A 22,148-nucleotide genomic window follows, 5' to 3' on the forward strand; every position below is an offset into this window, starting at 1 on the left:
TGGACTGGATCAGTCCTCACCTTCACCAAGAACTCCAAGGAATTCTAAGACTAGAGAGGCATAACTATACTATCCTCACAGGGATGCAGCTCTCTCAAAATACCATAATGGCCTTCATGTCCACTGACTGACTGACTTTCTTATGGTTGCAACTGGTTTACACAGACCAAAAGACAATTTTACTGTTTTGTAGCTTCCAAACTGTGCCCTTCACAGAAGACTGTGCCATGTTTGTAACGCTTCGCTCCTCTAGCACTGAGGCTGATTTAAGTGCAGATCACACACCAGGAGTAAGACTTCCACAGCCCTGTATTTGAGCTCATTTAGAACTGCTGCATAAATACCATTTAGTCCTAACAATTTATTATTGTTCAATGTATTGATTTGTTCAAAAGCCTTCTGTATTGGCATTCTAATTTAAGGCAGCTTTCCAGGCTAATCTCCTGGAAAGAACGGCTCTGATGTAGCAGCCTACTTGATCCCCCTTGCCCTGAACACTAATGAACGGACAACAGTCCTCCTCCAACGACCTTCTTGTATCTGAGTGATCCTTCACAACTGGAGTATCTAATAACCCCAGTAACTCTCTTGTAAACTTCTAACGTATCTGAAATAAATTTTTAGCATTCACCTTCAGCCAATGGCTCCTTAATATCTCATACTGCCTTACTATGATTTTGTTTCACTTTCTAGAGTTCATCTTCCTATTTTCCTTCTCTGAACGAGATTAATTTCCAGAAAAATGCCTCTGTTTTCAGTTGTCTCCTGTACTTTTCTGCATAAACAAGGAGGTATCTAAGTGTGGTCTTCACTTGTTCCATGGTAGGTTCTCAGATTAGTTGCTTTGAGACATCATTTAACATCACCCCAAAGCAGTCTTTGCTATCATATATAATCATAAATTTTACCTCACTTACACGTAGGTAATAAGATAATAAACATTATTATTGCCATTTTTAATACCTTATTATTATAGAATCACTGTCACAACTATCTGGTGCTTGATGAAACAGTCCTATGGCCATACATAGAAATTCTGTAATACACTTTACTTATTCACTTCACTTGATCGTAAGTTTTATTATTGTACCACTGTCCTACCATCAGGATCTATTCTACTATTCCAACTGAAACTCTAGGAACAACACATTATGCTACTCATCTTTTTTCCACCAAGCCTTAAAATTGCTACTGCATCAGTACCCTCATTTAAAGCCACTCTCATTTACTCATTACAGCTTATACGCCTCAAGATCCAAATGCGTGTTTCTACAGAAATGCTAGATCTAGATGCCTTGCCACAGAATTTTTGTGTAGGATGTTCTGCATTCCTTCCCACCTGAACTTCAACAGTTCTCCTACCATTTCAACTAACATTAAGATTTTTAATAGATTTGTAACTAAGTAGGCCATCCTAAACTACATGTTTTACTGCACCCATTTCTTTTTTCCTCCTCAGACTTAAAATTTTATGTTAGAAAAAAACTTTTTCTAAAAGCTAAGAATGCCAGCAATCTGGCTGGGGTTTTGTCATTAACACCAGAGGACAAACAGACATGATCCACAGTCTTACTTTCATTTATACAATGTACAATTAGTGATATATCTTTCTTAACAGCATATTGAAAAGCATTTCAGAAATTTAATACAGCACATTCTCTTCTGCTTTTGAAAGACTGACAATGTATTCTGCTAGTTACCTACATAGTGCATTTTTCTAGAATCCAGAGGCTTTTGGACCTTTGTTATTTACTACAACTTTTCCTACCTGGACTAGTTGTCCATTTTTCAGAATAAATACAAAGCCAATACATTAAAAGCTGCTATTTCATTTTTTTTAGTTCATTCTCTGGAAAAATTCTCTGGTATCGCCTCTGCAAAAGGCAATTCTGAGTATTAATTTCTTTCCTAGAAAAATTATGTTTATTAGCTGTAAATGCTTTAATTTATATCTAATCAGCAATCCTGGCGAACTGGGGAGAGGTCCCAGAAGATTGGGGGTTAGCCAATGTGATGCCCACCTAGAAGGGCAGGAAAGAGGATCCAGGGAACTACAGAGCTGTCAGCCTGACCTCGGTGCCAGGGCAGGTTATGGAGCAGGTCGTCCTCGGTGCCGTCATGTGGCAGGTACAGGACAACTGCAGAATCAGGCCCAGTCAGCATGGGTTTATGAAAGGCAGGTCTGCTTGACGAACGTGATCTCCTTCCATGACAAGGTGACCTGCCTAGTGGGTGACAGAAAGGCTGTGGATGCTGTCTGCCTGGACCTTATGCTTAAATGTGGTGCTTCGGGATGGGCTTGGCAGTCCTGGCTTAATGGTTGAACCTGAAGATCTTAAAGGTCTTTTCCAACCTACATGATTCTATCACATATGTAAGTCTTCAAATTCTAGACCCGTTCAGGAAACCTGTGTATGATGGCTATAAAAACTGCCAGAGCACCAGTTTCTAGGGCAAGGAATACTACTACTACTACACCAAATAATATTTAAGAGTAGAGACCCTGAAAGTAACTAGCACTACTCCCTCAAACATTCTTACTTTTCCTTTCCTCCCCTAGACCAGCCAGATTAGTTTTTTATTCTTTACATTTTATTTGATCTATTGCACACAACTCAAATTCAAAATTTTAAAACGCTACACATTTTCATGTTTGAATTGACTAACTTACATGTTGATGCTCTCAAGATAAAGCTGAAAATTTTGACAGCTGGCAAGGGGGCAGTTAGGTTTTCTGTTGTTCAGGAAGGTGTGGGAGGTGTTGGTATGCAGATAGGAATACATGAATTTTGTGGTAACAAGGGTGTCTACCTTTCATTACTCTTTTTGTGAAGGACAGAAACAATCAGGACTTTTGAGGAGCAAGGTTAAGATGATTTATTCTTCACCCTTGCCAGCAGTTGGTAGCTCCACAGCAACAGAACTGAGCAGCTGCTATGATGTACAAGAAAAGCTTTTGACACTGCCAATTTAAGTTGTCATCCAACTCCTCACATTGGTCAATGCTGATCACAGACTGAAGACTAGTTTTTTAACTGCAGGTGTAGATGTGTCCACTTAGCTTTTGACAGCACTGGATGAGGTACTCCATCACTACAAAACTGTCAGATGATCACAGCTGGATCATTCTACTGCAGGGTAGAAACCTGCCATGTCAGTCACTGGAAAAGATATGGGCAGAGAAGGAAATGATACTTGTAAGGAGGCAACTCAGTATGTAATGGGCAAAAGAAAGCTCAGAACTGTGGTTTGAAGAAGCACACCCTCACGTACTCAGTGACACATCTGCATCATGCTTCCTCTTCCAAATTGTATTATAACACAGCGGGGATATGGATCCAACCCATGATTTATCTTTTTAAACAGAAGTTTACTTTCCAAAGTATGTTTTACACACCAAAAACACAGCTACCCATCAAACAATGCTTTACATGGACCAGTAAGTTTATGAAGCCCTTGAAAACTGGCAATTTTCTAGAGTCCTCTGATTACCAAACCATAATGGTAAAGGACAGATGGGTAGCAAGCCCCAGGACCTACCCCCTGAAAACAGCATCCAGGGTACAATAACATTCATTTTGTAATACTTAAAGAAACAAGACACAGTTCAACCAGATTTATTTCAGAGGCTTAGACTCCTCTAGTCCCGAAGCTATTGTGATGATAAATAACCTGTAACTGAAACAAGAAGTTTTCCCTGAGAAGTTTATAAGTTCTAACAACTGCAGAGAGAAACCAGCACAGTATTGTCAACACTGGTGACCACAGTGCAAGGTAAGACATTCTGATCCCTACTTAGGTAAAGTGTCTGCATGCAGCAAAACCCCTCAAGCTCTTACACAGCTTTGTCGAAGCAAAAGAAGTTCTCTTACAGCATGCACTGTTAACCTAGCAGCAATACTTCTACGCCCTTCACAATGCATGTAAAAGCCAGACATTTCTGTACTTGGGAGATGACAAAGGATATAATGAAAGCACCACTCATTCATTCATATCACAGGGAAGACCCACTGTTCAAGGTGACTCTTGCAAAGCTGAGCACTGACCTCAGGCCTTGAACAGCTTCAGGCCTGTTGTCACACTTCTTCAGAAGGACAAAAACACATTAAGCATTTATGTAGCTTATAGTGACTGGATGGCCCTACATCAGCTGCCAAAAGTTAGAGCACACAGAGATTTATTACTTTCTTGGTACTCGTGCACTGTGAGAGACTAGCTCTTCAGTTCAGATAACAGAGACTTCTGCACTTACATGGGAACACCTGACAACTCCAGCTCCAGATGACCCGATGTGGTTTCTACTTGACAACTCTTTCTTTTAACCACAGACTGTAATGGTTCCCACAATCAGACAAAGAAATGAACACAGTTTCCTTGCTGCTGCCAAAAACACGGGGTAACTCCATCACATATATCACATAACCTAGTAGTGACTCCTTTACAGCAGAAAACAACCTTTTTTTCACCATACTAAGTACTCCTCTGAAGGAAGAAAGTGAGGTCTGGAAGGTCGGTATTAAGGTTTTTGGTAAAATCTTGCAGGTAATTCAACTGTATATTCCCTGGACAGCATTTATCTGAACCTAACACGTAGTCTCACTGGGAAAGGTTGACTACAAATCCACTTGACTCAGGAATACTCTTAAGCACCCAGGGAACAGAAAAAAAAATAAATCCCTTTTCCACATTCACATATTTTTACACAAAAACATCAATAAAACGTCAAACTGAATTAAAACATGAATTCAAATACTGAAGAAGTATGGCAACAAGCCTTCACTGCTGGTAGAGAGGCAACAGAAGTAGTAGACTATCTGTAGGCTTAACACAGCCAAGGTATTCATTTTGGGCAGCCTCTGGTGTAATGAAAAGGTCAGACCACTTTGTGAGCAGACACAACGCCATTGTAACAGAAAAGCATGGAAGTGGGTGGCCAGGAGAACATACATGTTTATGAAAGACTTCATTCACTACACTGTTTGGAAATTTTTCATGTCTGAATAGGGAAATGTGCCCTTGATCTAGCTACAAAACAGATTCCCTTAAGGATAGGCAAAGCACATTACCTCCTGTGGACATCTACATCAAATCTCTACAATTTGCACTAGGTGGAGTTAAGTTTTTATCTGTTCATCCCCCTTTCCCATGTTGGTCAGAAGGCAACTTTCTCAGTCAGAGGTCAGTCAAACCATATTTCACGATAGAATAGTGTACTAGCTATACTGGAGTGACAATCCGAAGCCATATGGTAATATTTTTTGTAACCAGATATGCCATTAAACAAACTTGCTTGGAACATTATTCGAATTGAGGGCCTTCAGTTCTTTTCAGCATCTCTCTCAACCTATATATAATATTTTTGTTAAAATTATTAAGTATTAAAAATACACAGTGCAGCTACTTTATTCCCTTTCATTTAAATCTTCCTTTTTCAACTAACCCTGTGAAAATAAGTCAGTAAAAGCATAAAGATATTTCTCTCATATTGAGTCACAAATATCCCTGCTGTCCTACATTATTTAAAAAAGAAAACCTCATGTTCCACCACAAAAGTAAGTTCAGTATCATGCAAAACTACTTTTCTCAAAGTCCTTACTCAAGAGTCTATATTTACTTTAGATTTCTAAAAATATTTTAAACTATAGAATCTGCAGAGGATTAGAAATTTCAGATTTGCTATGCTTTTTGCCCCTCATCAGTTCCTTTCCACCTCACTAGGAAGTCCAAGTTTTGCTGTTAATTACCTTTTCCTCTTTAATGAGTCAAATTCACTTCCTGGTAAAAGTGACAAAGAAATTCAATATTGCTTGGTGTATCTGTATTGCACAAAAGCAGAAATCTGTTTCTTGATCACAGACTCACACTGGAAATATACTTTATCAGACTTCACAGAAATAAAACAATAAACAGAAGCAGAAAGAAGGATAAGAAATTGGATCTTCTGACAGTCAAAAAAAAGATTTCAATTAAAAAACCCTAATGGTCACGAAACTAAAAGTTATTGGAAAAATCTTGCACTTAAATCTCAGTTTAAGCAATTCATACTAGAGTAGTCAAATTACATGGTTGGTACAAATCAACTGGATTCTGAGTCAGAAGCTCACTGTGAGTAAAAACTCTGCAGTGAGTAAAACTTCCCTCTTTTTATATGCTAAACCATAATTTTAAGAAATAATTATTTAGAAACATGTATAGAAGACATTTTGTCTTAAGGACTCCTTTTTAATTGCAAGGCTTTTGAGACACAGTAAGATAAATACCGATATTCCCACATTTTCTTACCCAATATATCCAGCTGCTGTAAATGCGTACAGTTAGCAGCAAGCTCCTCAATGTCTGTGTCACACACAGACCTGTTGGCCGTAAGAAAGAGCTTTTGCAAGTTCGGGAGTTTACGTGCAAGGTTTGTGAAACAGCCTGTACTGCTCTGTAATGTAGGGCACCAGCCAAGATCAAGTTCTTCCAAAAGCTGGCAACCTGAAGCCAATTCTGCTATTCCACTTTCAGTTATGTTTTTACATCTCCATAAATCCAGACTGCGAAGCTTTTTGGACTTTGCTCCCATCATGCTTGCTATAAGATCATAGTCTTCAATCTGCAAGGAAAGCAAACACTTTGTTATGTATACCATCTTTCCAGACATACCTAGGTGTTTTAAGATTTACTTGCTAACACACCTACATATTTGTCTTAAGCATTTGTCATTTCTAAAGAGCTCTGAAAATTATTTACTGTAGAATACAGTGAGGTCTACTTTTACTAAAGACAAAATAAATTTCCAATCAACTCCCAGACACAGGTGTTTTTAAATTCACTTAATACTAAATATCAGTGAAAATGCAGTGAAAAGCTTACTTTCATTGAAAATCCCTTTTTTTTTAAATAGTAATTTTTCCTTTAAAAGATGAATAAAACTGTTTTTATGACCATAGGCACTGCAACCATAAACACATGCAGATTGAGGAATGTGCTTATTTCTGTTCTAGGTTGATCAGCTGCTGCATCTCCTTATGGAAGTCTTATTAGTTACCTTGGGCAAGCCAAAAAGACTGAAACAGGGTCTCACTATACAGGCAGAAGGAATAAAATCCACCATCAAAAAATGTGGGAAGACAAAGACTGTTGGAAAAGCATAGTCATACTGACCTCCTCTTCTGCCCATGAGTCAAAGCAGGGAAGGCTGAGATAATTCCGCTTTACTTGCTTCTTGGGACAAACCCAAGCACAAATACAGGGTGGATGAAGAATGGATTGAGGGCAGCCCTGAGGAGAAGGACTTGGGGGTGCTGGTGGACAGAAAGCTCAACACAGCCTGGCAATGTGTGCTTGCAGCCCAGAAAGTCAGCTGTATCCTGGGCTGCATCAGGAGTGGCCAGTGTTGAGGGAAGTGATTCTCCCCCTCTGCTCTCGTGAGACCCCACCTGGAGTACTGCATTCAGCTCTGGGGCTCCAAATCTAAGAAGGACATGGACCTGTTGGAGCAAGTCCAGAGGAGGGCCACGAAGATGATCAGGAGGCTGGAACACCTCTCCTATGAAGACAGGCTGAGAGAGCTGGGGTTGTTCAGCCGGGAGAAGAAAAGGCTCCGGGAAGGCCTTCTAGCAGCCTTCCCGTACCTGAAGGGGGCCTATGAGAAAGCTGGAGAGGGACTTTTTACAAGGGCATGCAGTGGTAGGACAAGGGGTAATGGTTTTAAGCTGAAAGAGGGTAGATTTAGATTAGATACAAGGAAGACATTCTTTACTGTGAGGGTGGTGAGGCACTGGAACTGGTTTGCCCAGAGAAGCTGTAGATGCCCCATCCCAGGAATGTTCAAGGCCAGGCTGGATGGGGCTTTGAGCAACCTGGTCTAGTGGGAGGTGTCCCTGCCCGTGGCAGGGGGGTTGGAACTAGAGAATCTTTACGGTCCCTTCCAACACAAATCATTCTATGATTCTTAAGCTATGAGGAAGGTCAGCTAAGCCTCCGTGACGAGCTATCTGGCATGTGTACCACCAAGGACAGCCGCAAGCCAGAATCCCCCTACACACAGCTCTGACACACACATGCAGTACAGCGCAGAGTAGTGTCCTGCAGGAACTGCTGCAGGAACTGCTGCTGTCCCTGTATTCTCTTTCTTTAAATCAATGAGTGTGCCCAGCTAGTCTATGACTCAAATGGTTTTTGCTGAAAATATTTCTCTCATGATTATTACTGTAGGGCCAGACACAAGCATTAATCTGCTAGGAATGATGATTTGGTCTGAATAAAATAACTAAGTCTTGGTTATTATTTTTGGAAAGAAAAAGCGATCATACATATAAAGAATGCTCAGAAACTTAGGAAGAGGCTGAAGAACTATGAGAAAGCCTATGAGCTATGTTTTAGGCCTGCTAAACCAGTACGCAACCCTTTATCATATGACTGAGCTGCGTTCATCTCAGACTTTTTGAAAGAACATAGTATACTATCAACCTGGCACTTAACATGTCTTTGTGAAACATAAACCCAGACTGAGTTCCAAAGCAAGTGTGTGCGCACACATACACCCACACACATCCCGCGTGGTGTAAGTACTCACCATGACACAGCTGCCCAGGCTGAGGTGCTGCAGCTCGGAGCAGAAGTTCAGAATACTGAGCAGGGCTGTTTGCTGCCACAGGGGAACACATCAGAAGGAAATATGGAAAAGTGAAACAAAGAGAAGAGGTCAATTAGACATTAAAGGCTGTCACTGCATTTCCTGAAATAGAGCACAAAACTCTGTTACAGACACCACAAATGCCACTTAATGAGTCCCTGGGTACTCTACCCATTGATTGGCTTAAAGCAACAGTAATCGTTACAAACCTTTATGCAAGTCACTTTGGATGTGGTTTTGCATTGCCCTGAAGATACCTACATACCCATGACCTATCAACTCATTTCCCACAGGAAAGCTGCTGAAGAAGTGTGGCAAGTTCAATAAGAGGCAAGGCCAGCCTGAAAACACAAAGGGCTGGTGACATACCCGAAGAACAGCAGAGGCTCTGACATTCACTGATCAGCGGCAGTCTGATGGAACTGCCAATATAGCTGCACAGCATCAGGACCAAGCTGGTGACTTTAATGTCAAAGGAGTCTCTGTGCTGACAAGGATGCTGACAACCATTGAGCACCTGTCACTACTAGCATGCAGACTGAAACAGATATAACGTGTATTTTACAGCCATGTTCCTGCCATTTAACATGGCCATTCTTCTCAGTAAGTACTGAACATTGCTCAGCCTGAAATTAGACTGGAACATCAAATGCATCAAGTACATAGCTGTTCTGTTCCACAAGGGAAACTTCACAGGTTTAGGTGTGTTCCTAAGATACAGAAAAGACACTTCTGTCTTGTTTGTAGCCATACTTTGTTTTGTAGTTGGAAATACACGCAGTGCAAATAAGGATGTAGCCTGGGATTCACATCACAAACAGCTGTGCAATAACATCACAAATACTTAAAACATCACTTTGTTAGGACTTTGTAATCTGTATGAGCTTGAAAATGGGAGTAAGTTTCACAATGTATTAACATCTGTGGATTATTACAGAATGTATAACAGCTTCTAGCAGAAAAAAACCCAAGCAATAAACAAGGGGCAAAATAATCTACTGCTATTAAAGGGAATTCCTATAAGAACACTAGTCAACATTTGTACCCACCGTTAGTATAATTTATACAGTTTTTAAAAAATATGTTTACTTGTTTTCAGAAAGCTTACAGTTAAATGCTTTACTTAGTTTCCTCAGTTTGTTATATGAGACTAATAAAATGAAACTTGGCAGGAAAACGATCCTTTGTCCTACCACCATGAAGAAGTATCTGATCCCTTGCATGAAAAAGGCTGGCAGACACAGAACAGAGACATAGCATGGGGTATTCATGGAGACCATTTCAGACATCTAATTTAGGTATCTCCAGGGAGCAATTAGAGACATCCAACACTTGACATGTACGGAACCTCAACTTCCAACTTGGCCTTCTAAGATTTGATTTCCCAAAGGCAGCCTAAAAGTAGACACTATGAGTAAGCCTTCCTCACACGTATCTTTGCAGAGGTCTTACAAAGCCACTGCCCATTTGCTTGCTCTACTTTCATTCATGTTTTTAAACAAAAATGTAGCTAGGGAATTAAATACAAGAGCATAAAAAGTCATTATTAAAAGATAACACTTAAGAACACTTTAAAGCCAGTAAATGTGTAAATACCCAATATGTTTTAAATAATGTACTTACTAAGCAAATACTTCATTTGGATCTTTCAAGCCGAATAAATGAGTAACTCCAAGAGAATGAGACAGTCTTTACTACTGAACTCAGTGAAAGCTATGAGCTTTAGAACCTATTCAGGTGCACAAATTAAAAACAAGATCCCCAAACCCCTCTCTACAAATCTTAAATACCGGAGCTAAATAAATCAGTCTGACTGCACACACAGTTCCAGCCAGGGCTTCTGTAGGTATTCGGGTGACTCCACAGGCAAGCTGAATACCTTGCTGCATTCCACCATGTTTTTTTAGTAATGGTTTCCAGGCTGGGATATAAACATTGGCCTGAAAGGATGATTAGAAGCAGCAGTATCTCTCCTTAATTGACATGAACAGTGCAAAAGTAAACAGTCACACTGAACAGGTTTGTAGGATGTGAGATCAATTCCATACTTTCTCTTCTTCAGACAGAGGTGAAATAGGTAGGAAGACTAACAGTCATAGTTATCTTGATTAGGTAACTGAGCTACTTTTGTTAACTTGGACAGCAAACTGATGCATCTCTCAATACTTTTTTTAGTTCCTCTCTAATTTGAGACAGTCCTCTTTGTATTGATGTGCAGCAAGCTCACATTTTCAAAGGTCTTTTCACAACCTATAAAACCTGAAGTATTATTTAAACCAATTATTTTTAAAAACCCAAAAAATTTAAAAAAACCATTATGAGCACGGGTAATAGAAAGGAGCTTGGTAGAACACCATGTCGTACTACCACAAATCATGCCAAGTCAAGCCCAAGAATGAACAACTGCTTACTCAACATTAATTATACTGCCTATATGAATTCTTCTTCTGGGGTGCATACATGCCTACATACAACAAATCAGTTTTCTTTCAGAAGCAGTGTCTGTTCTTCTGTAACAGGTGGGGTTTGCATATGTCAGGAAAGAAGAAAAAACCCTTTGTGCGTGCCTAGTTGTGCCTCTGTCAACTAAGAATCTAGGTGGCAAAAGACATGAAAATAGCAGGAGAGAATGGCAGCTCACATGCCCTACATCAGAATACATATGCACTACATATAGAAGGACTATCATTGTAGTAACCTGTTTCAAGCCACCTGTACAATTCATCTCATTTGCAACACAAGATGAGCGGTCCCTATTTAAGCAAAGGAGAAGAGCAAGGAAATCATCTGACCCTGAAGCTGAAACATAGGCCAAACTTCAGATGTTCGAGTGCTTTACAAGAGGAGCTGAGGGGCCACCTAAACTCTGATTCTGTGAGCTTTTACCTGAAGAGAGTTCAATTTCACTTTCTCAGCCAAATGGAGACAGTCAAATCAAAGACTACCCATGTAATAGCATTCTTGAACCTAGTAGCCAAGACATGTATAGTTTGGCAATTTTTTCAGTTTTCCCTGAAAGGAAAAACTTTATAAAGGTAAAGTTTGGCTTTGTACCTGCTCCCCTTTACAGAGATTGAGAAAAGACAATAGAAAAAGAAAAGAAAGAAAAAAAAATGTTTAAAATCATAAACAAAGCCACAAAAGACCACGAAACAAAAAAAAATCCTGCTCTGGAAACAAACAAGAATTCCTTTGTCTTTGTGGAGTAAGGCATGGCATGGCTTCAGTGGTCTACATTTCTTCTGCCATCCAAGATGAAACAAGACCTACTAAAATAATTTTTATACAACAGCACAGACAGCAGGAAGAGTCCAAAGGGGCCAAATAAAATGGTCTACCCTACCTTCCATTCCCAGGCAAGGTGTTTTCAGATGAGGAAAACATACAGTGCAGGACTCTCTAAGAGAGAAGACTGACATCAAGCTCATCAGATGGATATGATACTGTTGCTAAACACAACCTTACAGAGCAGACTCCATAAATATTTTATGGCATTGCAGTTAGCCCCCAGAAAAGGGAAGCATACTGCCTGAGGAGCCTCTGAAGTCTTTATGAACATGTCAGACAAACATCTGTCAGGAAGGACATCAACAGAATTGATCCTGCCTTGGGCAAGAGAAGAAATCCTTACTCCACATGAGACAGGTGAGAAGTCTGCCCAAATATTAAAGCCCTCCATTCTGTAATACAGGCCAGCACAGAAGACATTTATGTGTTGTGAATACTTCAACTTAATAGGTGACACTGGACTAACATGTATCCTACCTGTCTTTGTAAAGACCTTAGACATCCCACTTAAGTTTTGACTTACATATTGCAAGAGTATTGCTGGTCTGAACAGACAACCCATCAGTGAAGAAACCATACTGATGCCAGAGTAATACACTTGGCAAGATTGAATCTCACTTGGCCTTTTTCAGGACTTTTTGCATTCATGATCCAGCAGGAAGTGCAAATCATTTCTGATGATACTACGGTAAGGAAAACATCCAACAGATAGCCTGAGCTCAGTATCGGTTCAAACAGAACCCCCTTCTGTCCGTGGCAGATGTGGCTCACCTGTGAAAGATACAGTGAGTATTTGACCATTTACTCATTGCAGTTTCATTGCCAAGTGGTCCAAGATTTAAAAAAATAAAATATAAAAGGTTTAAAAAATACAAATGATGCACTGTAATATTACTATCATGTAATGGCTGCACAATAATAAAAGGCATGAGAATAAGTGGACCACAGTGTGCCTCAAAGATGAAAGAAAGCTTAAGAAAAACAACAAAGTTTTACTTTTAGGGTTGGGATAGGGAAGAAAGTCTGCACCTTTTAATAAGCTTTCTTTTTACAGACAAATCTTAAAAACTACTTTTAAAATTGTTACTTTTTATGCTGGGAACAAACAACGGGCTGTTTTTCCCCTTCTCAGAAAAACTGACATAAGCTGGGAATTCTTCCAGCCCCTCAATGAAAAAAACTTGAGAGCCTAAACTTCTCACAGGACTTTCACCCTTCTGCAATTTTTTCTTCAATTTTTTCTGTGAAGTGAATGCTGAAAGTAATCTTAAAGTCTCATTAAAGACTGCTTCCTTCCTTCTGTTTCCCTTGCTTGCTATGTTTTTAATCACAGTTACTAATTTGCCAGTTAACCTTTTTGTTCAAGAAAAAATGAATTATGCAGGACTTAAATTTTGGGGTTTTTACATTAAAAATTTAAGTTAGGGGTAGAAAAAAAAATTCCTTTAATACCTGCTCTCCCAACTGTACTATATGAGAGGACAACTAAAGTTGTATTATTTTCGCTTTTCATTGCCAAATGACATCATCTCTAGCCCTCCCTGCCCTATTCTCCTCAAAGCCTGATGTCTCCACTTACGTTCAAATACTTATATAACATCAGTTGCAGGCAGATATCAGATAACATGCCTACATTTGCAAGCTCACCACACTAATATTTCATTTTCCTACAAAATCAAAGAACATAACGAAGTTCCTAAAAACCACAGTTTCTTTTTCATATTTCAGTTACTTATCTCTCCATCAAAAAGTGCATCTTGAAGAGTCTTTGCAGCGAGTTGCCTTTGCATACAAGTTTATGAGGTTGTTATATTTAATAACAGTTTCTATCGCAGTATTTGCCCATGTTTCTAGGTAGCAGTTTCATCTTACTCTCGAGATCTATGTTAAAATATTGTAAAAAGTATTTGCTTTTAGGTTAGAATCAGAGTCTTTAGGACTATATTAACCAATCGTACTGGATAGCATATTTAGACAAGCTTATTCCACAATCACCTTTTCATAACACAAACAGGAAAAGCATCAAAAGATTCAATCACTGGTTAGTAAAGAACTGTGGAACCCTAGAACATCCAGTACCCAATCACTAGCTGTCAAATGCTGTTTGTGTATAAATCAAATTTACATTTCTCAACATTTAGCTAAAAGTTGATACAGCAATTAGGCAATTACTATAGGATATCAAATAGTCTGTATACATTTGAAACAATGCAGTTATATTTTGGGAGCCTATTTATCTGACAGAACACATGACAATATTATTCCATTTAGTAACATCTAATAATCTAAGTGAAAATCCAAGACAGAAAATCCAGCCTGAATGAGGAAGGGTAAATGTGGTAATAAGAAGGTAACTCTGCAGGGTACCCTTAAGTATTCCGTCTTCCTAATAGAAGTCACAGTCAATGACTTTTGAATGAATTCCTTAAAATTCTTGGAACCTGAGAAGCAGACAGAAAGGAGAACTGGAGAACTGCAGACTAAAGCTAGGCCAATGAAATCTTCCACGCGTCCCTCCGCCCAACAATCACATCCATATTCGTGGAAAGTAATCCTTCAGCGGAGATATCAAAATATTCTCAAAACTGCACAGAAAGGTTCCTTTGTTCATGGATCTGGGCAGCAGCTTTCCTGTTGTTTCCCAAATGTTTAAATGTACAGCAAGGGAGGCCGGGACCAGCTGACTCAGCCAAACACACACACACACAACTGTGGGAACAGATGAGACCAAAACATCTCAAACTTCAGCACACACATCATGAATGCTACTTCTATGGCCACAGGGGCAAAACCCCTTCCTGCACACCTGCTGTGTCCTGCACACACATTACTGTGTACAAAATGACCTTGTGAATTTTCCTTATAGGTAACACAAAGCCTCCAGCATGCCACAGACTAGAATTAACCTTTTGGAGAACAGCGAGACATACCACACATACAAAAGACATGAGAAGTCTGAATCAACATCTTTCTGCACACAGTCACAAAGTAAAGATGATATAGAAATTAGGTTAAGAACTCATTCCTTAAAGTAATAATGGAAAAGATCTGCCAAATTATCACAAGTAAAACCAAATGCTCTTAATGTTGAGCATACATACACAAAGAACCCCATGGTGAAACAAAAAGCTGACAAACGGGAAAACAGAGAGGAAAGGAACCACCACTTGCTTAAAAAAAACTACAAACAAGCTCTTGGCAAATGAAGAAGAGAAATCACACATGTGGTACTTACCACTTGACAGTGATGTCTTACACAGAATGACATGACTACCGGAATTGAGTCCAAACACTTTGGAAGGGCAGACTAGCAACTACAAGTTTATCCTTTTCCCAATTTTATATGAACACCTCAACCATTCACTCCTTTGGTAAGACCCATCCTACTTAAGAGCAGCCACATCCCGCTTTTCACCGAGGATGTGTTTCTGAAAAACGCAATGGTTAGTGATTCCATGGGCAGCAAAGTAGTTCTCCCCACTAAGAGCTAACGTAACAGAGGGGACACATGCAGGGACCTAAGAAATACATGCTCATTTAACACAAACATGTCACACACACGTGATCATCACCTGAAAGATGTGATTGCTTTTAAACTGGCTTTAAAATATCATCCACATCATATGTGGTCTCTGAGTTATTCCAGTGATGTGCATTAAGTCCCTGTGTACATGCACCAACTCTGAATTCTTACAAGTAATATTGCTTTATCAAACTCAGCTGCTTCATCTGCAAAACTGAACACCTGACAGGAACCTCCTAAGGGGAACACCCTCACTGCCTCTTTTGGGGCAGTTACATCTCCATCATTATCATTATCCTCCCTCAGACTACTCAAAATCAGACAAACCAATCAAAGGTGAAGGACGGAAAAACAGATGTAATGACGGCTACCAGGTGACTGGCAGCAAAGCCTGAGCAACAGCCAGAGAAGTTACAGATAGCAGAGCATTGCTAAAGCTGGGCACAGCCTCACCACCCAGAAAGCAAACCCTCCTGAAGTTCTTTCACCTCCCCTGGGGCAGGCACTCTCACGCAATGGCTGAAGGAGTTTTCCTGCCAAGCCCCACATCTCTCAACATCAATCCTTCAGACAGAAAAAGGCTGCTGTGGTCTACTGCTGAACCTTTGGATAGCGAGCCCTTCCTCAAAAGGCCAACCAAAGGAAGCATCCTGAACTGTCCTCTTCCATATGGCAGCTTGCCTTCTCTTTACTACAAACTGCCATCTACAACTTTTGCCAAAATATTTCAGAAAACAAAACTACTTCTCATTTTAGGAAGAATAACTGAGACACTTAACTACATGTCAATTCTGCTTTAGGACTTCCAGAAATACCTTAGTGAAAAGCAACTGTGCCATGTGTTCCTGTGTAAAGCGGAGACAAGGAATCTTGATGGCAGCACATCACTGGATTCATTTTCTTAAGACTACACTGTGACTAAGGTATCTTTGGAATGGCAATTTATTTCCGTAAGTAAAACTAGACAAAAGGAGCTTCTAGTAAGACTCCTTGAAAAATAAAAAAAACAACCAATCCTCTCCCCCTCAATAACACAGCTCAGCAACAGAAAGCTCTTCCCTCTAATTTTGGCTTCTAGTAGCAACAATACTGCAGAAACATTGTTATTTGTGTTGTCTACCAACTATTTGAAAATACACAATTATAATTTAACAGTCTTTATCTTGAGCCAGTGAAGTTCCATTTTGTACATATCACACACAAAAAAAAGTTTTACCATACTAGAACTACTTGTGGTAAAAAAACCCCCAAACCAACCAAAAAAAAAATAATCTTGAGATGAAAGCAATCTCATTTCAATCTGAGTGTCAGTACTGCTATAACTATTTGTAATTACAAACACCTCAAGTAAACAGAAAAGGTAATCTTGTCATGAGTGCCAGAAGTAATTAAAAATTATATAAATTCAGAATACTTCCCCTGCTGCCGCCTTTGGCATTACATAGCACAAGAAGAAAGCCAAAAATCAACTGTTTTGGGGGGTGGGATAGGTTTGGTACAGTCTGGGAAAGGACTATGTCAGAAATTACTTGGCATCTGCTATGCTAATACAGTAATTAAAAAACACATCAGATGCAAAGCCAGAATTCTATAAACTTAAAGCAATTCTTCTCACAGAAAGAAGAATGTAATACATTAATAATTCAGAAAAAAAAGGTATAGAAATGGTGAAATGCAATTCTTACCTAAATATGCTCCAGCAAAGAAACTGTAAAACATGTTTCTGGTCTTTTTTTTTTTTTTTAAGACATCAGGATAATTTCAGTTATGTACTTATTGGTACTATGATACTTTGAAAGAGTATGTTAAAAATACAAGGGAATTTGAGAGGTTTAGAGAGATGAGATGATATGCACGCTTACAAACATCGGAGAGTCATTGGTTTAACCAGTGGAAAAACACCCCACAAAATGCATTTTAGATACTTACACAGTGCTAGCTTTAGCTTTCAGGAAGTGTACATACCTGTTGGCTTCCCAGAAAGCATTCATTTTCAGACTACTACTAAAATTTTGAGTTCTAAGGATGAATACTGATCCTCAGAACTTTATTTTTGATAAATTATTTTTATCTTGGAATAGTACATAAACTTTCAGTAACACATGAACTACATAGTATACCATTTCTGGAAACTAAAATTGGGTCTAGAGGTCTACAAACCTATTCAAGTTGTTCATCATCTTTTGGTTTCAGCTATTTTCACTTCTTTGTATGTTAGTTTTCAGTTAAACGAAAACGTTACAGCAAATGGCAATCACATGCTAAAGTGGTGGCCAAATTTGTTTTATGCTTAAATCCTTCAGTTCTCTGAGCTATCTGGTGCCATTTTATGAGAAAGCAAATAGAAGAGGTCACCTCATCCTTTACAAGGTAGTTTTTGTGGCCTTTAAGAATAAGGTACCCACATAGTCCCAGACAGAGATAACTGCTCAAAGTCTCCAGTCATTTAATTCACAGAAATTATTATACCTCTTAAGCAAGCTTTCTTTGGCATTACTTTTCTCCATTTTTTCCAGAGGGAAAAGGCTAAACTTTCTAACTAATTGAATTTCCTGTGACTTAGAAAAGCATGTTATCGAGGTACAGCATATCAAGTCCTTATACACACCTCTATGTAGAGTACCCTATATAGTACCATACGTATCAAAGAATCTCAAAGTCTTCTGTATATCTATCCTCATACCATAGCTACAAAATTAGAAAGTTGCAATTATGCAACTTTTACTGACGGGGAAAGTGTGGCATACATAAACGGTGCCTCTCACAACCGGCCATTGTTCCCCTCACAGATCAGAAGAACAAAGCTCAGGGGTTAAGTCCTCAGTTAGTACCATCAGCACCAAATCACAGAATCACAGAAGAGCTGAGTGTTAGAAGGCGCTTCTGGAGCCTGTTTAGCTCAGCCCACCTGGCCTCTCCAACCAGACCATCAACAGATGTAGGAGCCACTCCCTTTCACACCTTCTCAACTGATGTTTGCAGAAGGGGATAACCCCTCACCCTGCCCTTTACTATCACAATCACAAGTGTATTTAAGTGATGCCTTCTGGATAAAGATATTAACACAGGTAATTTTCATTTATAGATTCAAAATAAATATGGCAGCGAAAAGACTCTCCTCTACAGTATAACACATAGTCTATTCTCCCTTGAGCATCCATCAGCTACTACCATGGAAGACACAATATGGGAAGACACATGATGAAAAGGGTTAGTATTGGAATATGTTTTTTTAAAACTCAGCTCCCCCCAGCAACGTACTTGGATTGTTGGACCATTTTTGAGATTAAATACTGGACAGCAATAAAACATTTGCCTCCAAGACTATGATAGGTTTAAAAACAGATGCAATACAAACACTGCATGAGCATCAGGTGAGAGAAGAATGAGTACGTGGAAATGAAGACAGAATTAACCTTAGTATTGACTGCAGGTGTAGCCTTTTAAAAGTCAAAAACACTTGACTCCTCACAAATGGGCACAGTGTAATTTCCAAACTGAGATTCAGGATGTACGCAGGGGCACCATTTTGTGTTCTACAGCTACTTGGCAGTGCCAGGGACACAGCAACACAGTGATTACTGAATTAATTCAATGAAAGTAATAGTCTCTGTAATGAACTGAATTACTGTATTTTGGTTTTGCTTCGTCAAAATGATGCCCTCCCTTATGTCTGCAAATGTGTTTTGCACCTCACCTTCATTCCCCCCCCTCACTCTTCACATTACAGGCTCAAATGACCAAATTCAGCCCTATGAGCCTGATACAGGATAAGGCGGCACCATCAAGGCCCTGTGTATTACATGATTATTTGTCACCAGCTCAACCTCTTTCCAAGAATCCACTTTCTAGGCAGAGGCTTTCACTTCCCCCCGCCCCCATTTGCTTGCAACTCTTAATCCTAAAGATTTGTGCTCAAGCCAATGAAATTTCGCCCAAGCTGAAAACCCTCAGACAATAGGTCTCAGAAGCATAACATAACCCATAACAGGTTATTTCTGAAAAATCTGTAGAAAAAAATTTATGGCAGCATTAACTCTTTCATTGCTTACGGCAGAACAAAGTATGAACCATTACATTTATTACTAAGATTATTATGCCTCCTCTTGGTATCTAAAATATCCAGTGTTCTTGCTTACAGCTGCCCAAGTTCCAAATTTGTTCTTGGTCAAAAGGTATCAGAGATAAAATTTATAAATACATTTGATTTAAAATGTGTGCAAACCAAAGTCCTCTGTCCATTGTAATTTGATTTAAATCTAGTTAATTTTGTATTTCAACTATACTTGTACTCTAAACTTCAGAAACTTTCTTCACACGTTATAAAAAATACAGATACTATGCAACATGGAATATATAATCTTACATTAAAATTTACACCCAGCAATAAGGAGATTGTAAAATTCTCCTACTGTAATTTTGACTTTGGTTTCTTTAAAATACAATTTCGGCTGCATTATTTGTATGGATGGAATACTACATGGTAAGCATTAAATCAAGATAATATTCATACTCAAACCATAAAGATGTGCATTGCCAATTATTATATGCAATAATACCTCCATTGTTCATTGTATTCTTCAAATATATCAATGCCAACAAGTCTTAAATTATGCTGTGAATACACTCTCAGTGAATAAATATTAAGGAGTCATATATCAGTAAATACCAAAACCACGAGCACAAAGATCCTCCAAGTACAACAGTGGTCTTGAGGTAGCAGAAATTACATTTACAAAATGCTGAAATTAATTTGTAACTTTCTTAGAGAAACTATTTCAAGCATATACATAATCAAACAGCCTTGAACTATGAAACCTTTAATAATTAACTTAAAGCACTGGGAAAATGAGCTACATTTAGTAGGCAGGAGTATAGTGATACAGGACATTTTTTTTTGTTGTTGTTGCTTTTCAGCCTAGAACAAGTTACTGAAAGTCACTAGACTTTCCTTCTTGTAGTAGAGAGGTTGGAATAATTCAGCAGTGTTGGAAGCTTCAATTCAAAGGTCTGAAACTAATTTTGTACACAGAAACTTGCACTCAGTAAGTCAAGGCAGTAACATTACACATGACCTTAATCAGCAGAGTTAGGACCAAAGAGCATAAACTCCTCCAGATAGTACAACCATGTTCCAAAGCAGCAATGCAGTTAAGCAGAACTGCCCATTTCATTAAAAATGTACACTTAAAGATTGGAGTTTTGATTACAGAGACAATGGGAACATTTTAAAATACAAAACCTATTCAAAGAAAACAGCTAAAATAACAAGAAACTATCAAAACAATTGCTCAGATAAAATTGGCAACCTATCACGTAGTTAAGTTTGTTTTCCTCAAAATCTGTTTTTCTGTACCTGACAAAAATCATTAACAGTAGTCAATTTTCTGCAGAGAATTCATTAATTAGTATCACAGTAATCATATAAACAGAAAAAGTGCAACAAATACTTTAAATTTAATGTTAAAAGCAATTATTTTTTAAGCATTAAAAACAAACAAACAAAAAAAGGAACGAGTACTGCAAGACATAGTCTAAGTAAAGAAATCCAGCACCTGGGCAGGTACATGGGAGTTTGTTTTCATTTAAACAAAACACCATTTCTTTTACTAAAATTTTAAAACTGTACTTCATAAAGCATCACACAAAAACCAAAACAGCTTTATCACATACTGACAAAAAGGCCTGAGAATCTTCATCCCATATTCTATGTTATTTAATCACACGCCCAAATTCACAACCAAAAGAACAAGTTGTACTGTTTACCCAGATATGCTCTAACACAACGCTGCATTTTAACAGATTGACAACCGTGGAGTAGGAAAATGACCCCTTTTTCACTGGCATCATAAACAACATGCAGAGAAGGGCCCTGCTTTAAAAGTCTTTTCTTGTTCTCTTTAGCATTGCCTCTTCTTAAAAATATGATCACTTCAGTAATTCAACCCAAGTGTTTACTTTGATCAGCCATAACAATAAATTCATCAGATTGTTTACAAGCATAAAAGGCAGTCTCCTAATTTAATCTAATTCTCCTGTGCTTCAATTCCAGTGACTGCCTCTAATTGTGCAGAAAGATACACAGAATGAAAATTACAATACCCCATTGGAGAACTAGTTTCAGTCAACTTTTTACCTGTTTGTTCTCTGCATATTCATTCCCTCTTCACATTTTGGCAATTACTTTAAAATGTCCAGTAATATCAGAAGCACATCATCCCATTTTTACATGAAGGTGGTTAACACAGCATGAACAGGGATGCCATCTTTCTGTCTCAAAAGCTGACAACACACTGATACTTACGATAGGACCTGTAACTTCACCATTCTAGAACAAGATGTGAGAAGAAAATTTACATCAAGAGACCTGGTACTTGCTTTGTTTGGTTTATTTTTAATAAACACACCAAACCACTGATTTATTTAGGAAAACGGTGATCTAAATGGAAAGAGCTGATTTTTCTCCCCCCCCCCCAATTTTGAGATGGAACTTTTATGGAGGACATGACACACACACACCAGCTCTGTCCTACTCATCTTCCTTCTTACTTTCTACTAATAATCACATACTTGTTAGCAGTTAGGAGTTTTCCTTAGTGGATTCACAGCCTCAGATTCTTTTCTCCGAGCAGCTCCAACTGGCAACACTACAATACCAAGCTCCTGATTAAACATTAGCATTGTTCCAATGTTTGCTTCTTAGAAGATCCAACAATG

At 38.7% G+C, this 22,148-nt stretch overlaps 1 protein-coding gene across 10 annotated transcripts in view; it reads right to left on the reverse strand.

Annotated features, from left to right (window-relative positions):
- FBXL4 (F-box and leucine rich repeat protein 4) overlaps positions 1–22,148 on the reverse strand; it is a 72,021-nt gene that overhangs the window by 12,358 nt on the left and 37,515 nt on the right. For 8 of the 10 annotated variants that reach the window (XM_037390858.1, XM_037390855.1, XM_037390857.1 and 5 more), the window contains 2 exons: positions 8,561–8,632; positions 6,283–6,595 (listed from right to left, as the gene is read on the reverse strand). In XM_037390858.1, coding sequence (XP_037246755.1) covers positions 6,283–6,595; positions 8,561–8,632 — 385 coding nt within the window. Of the gene's footprint in view, positions 1–1,831; positions 6,596–8,560; positions 8,633–22,148 lie in introns of those variants that run through there. The other 2 variants (XM_037390863.1, XM_037390862.1) reach the window with 2 other exon arrangements.

The sequence above is a fragment of the Falco rusticolus genome, chromosome 6 (genome assembly GCF_015220075.1).
Source record: "Falco rusticolus isolate bFalRus1 chromosome 6, bFalRus1.pri, whole genome shotgun sequence".
Lineage (NCBI taxonomy): Eukaryota > Metazoa > Chordata > Aves > Falconiformes > Falconidae > Falco > Falco rusticolus.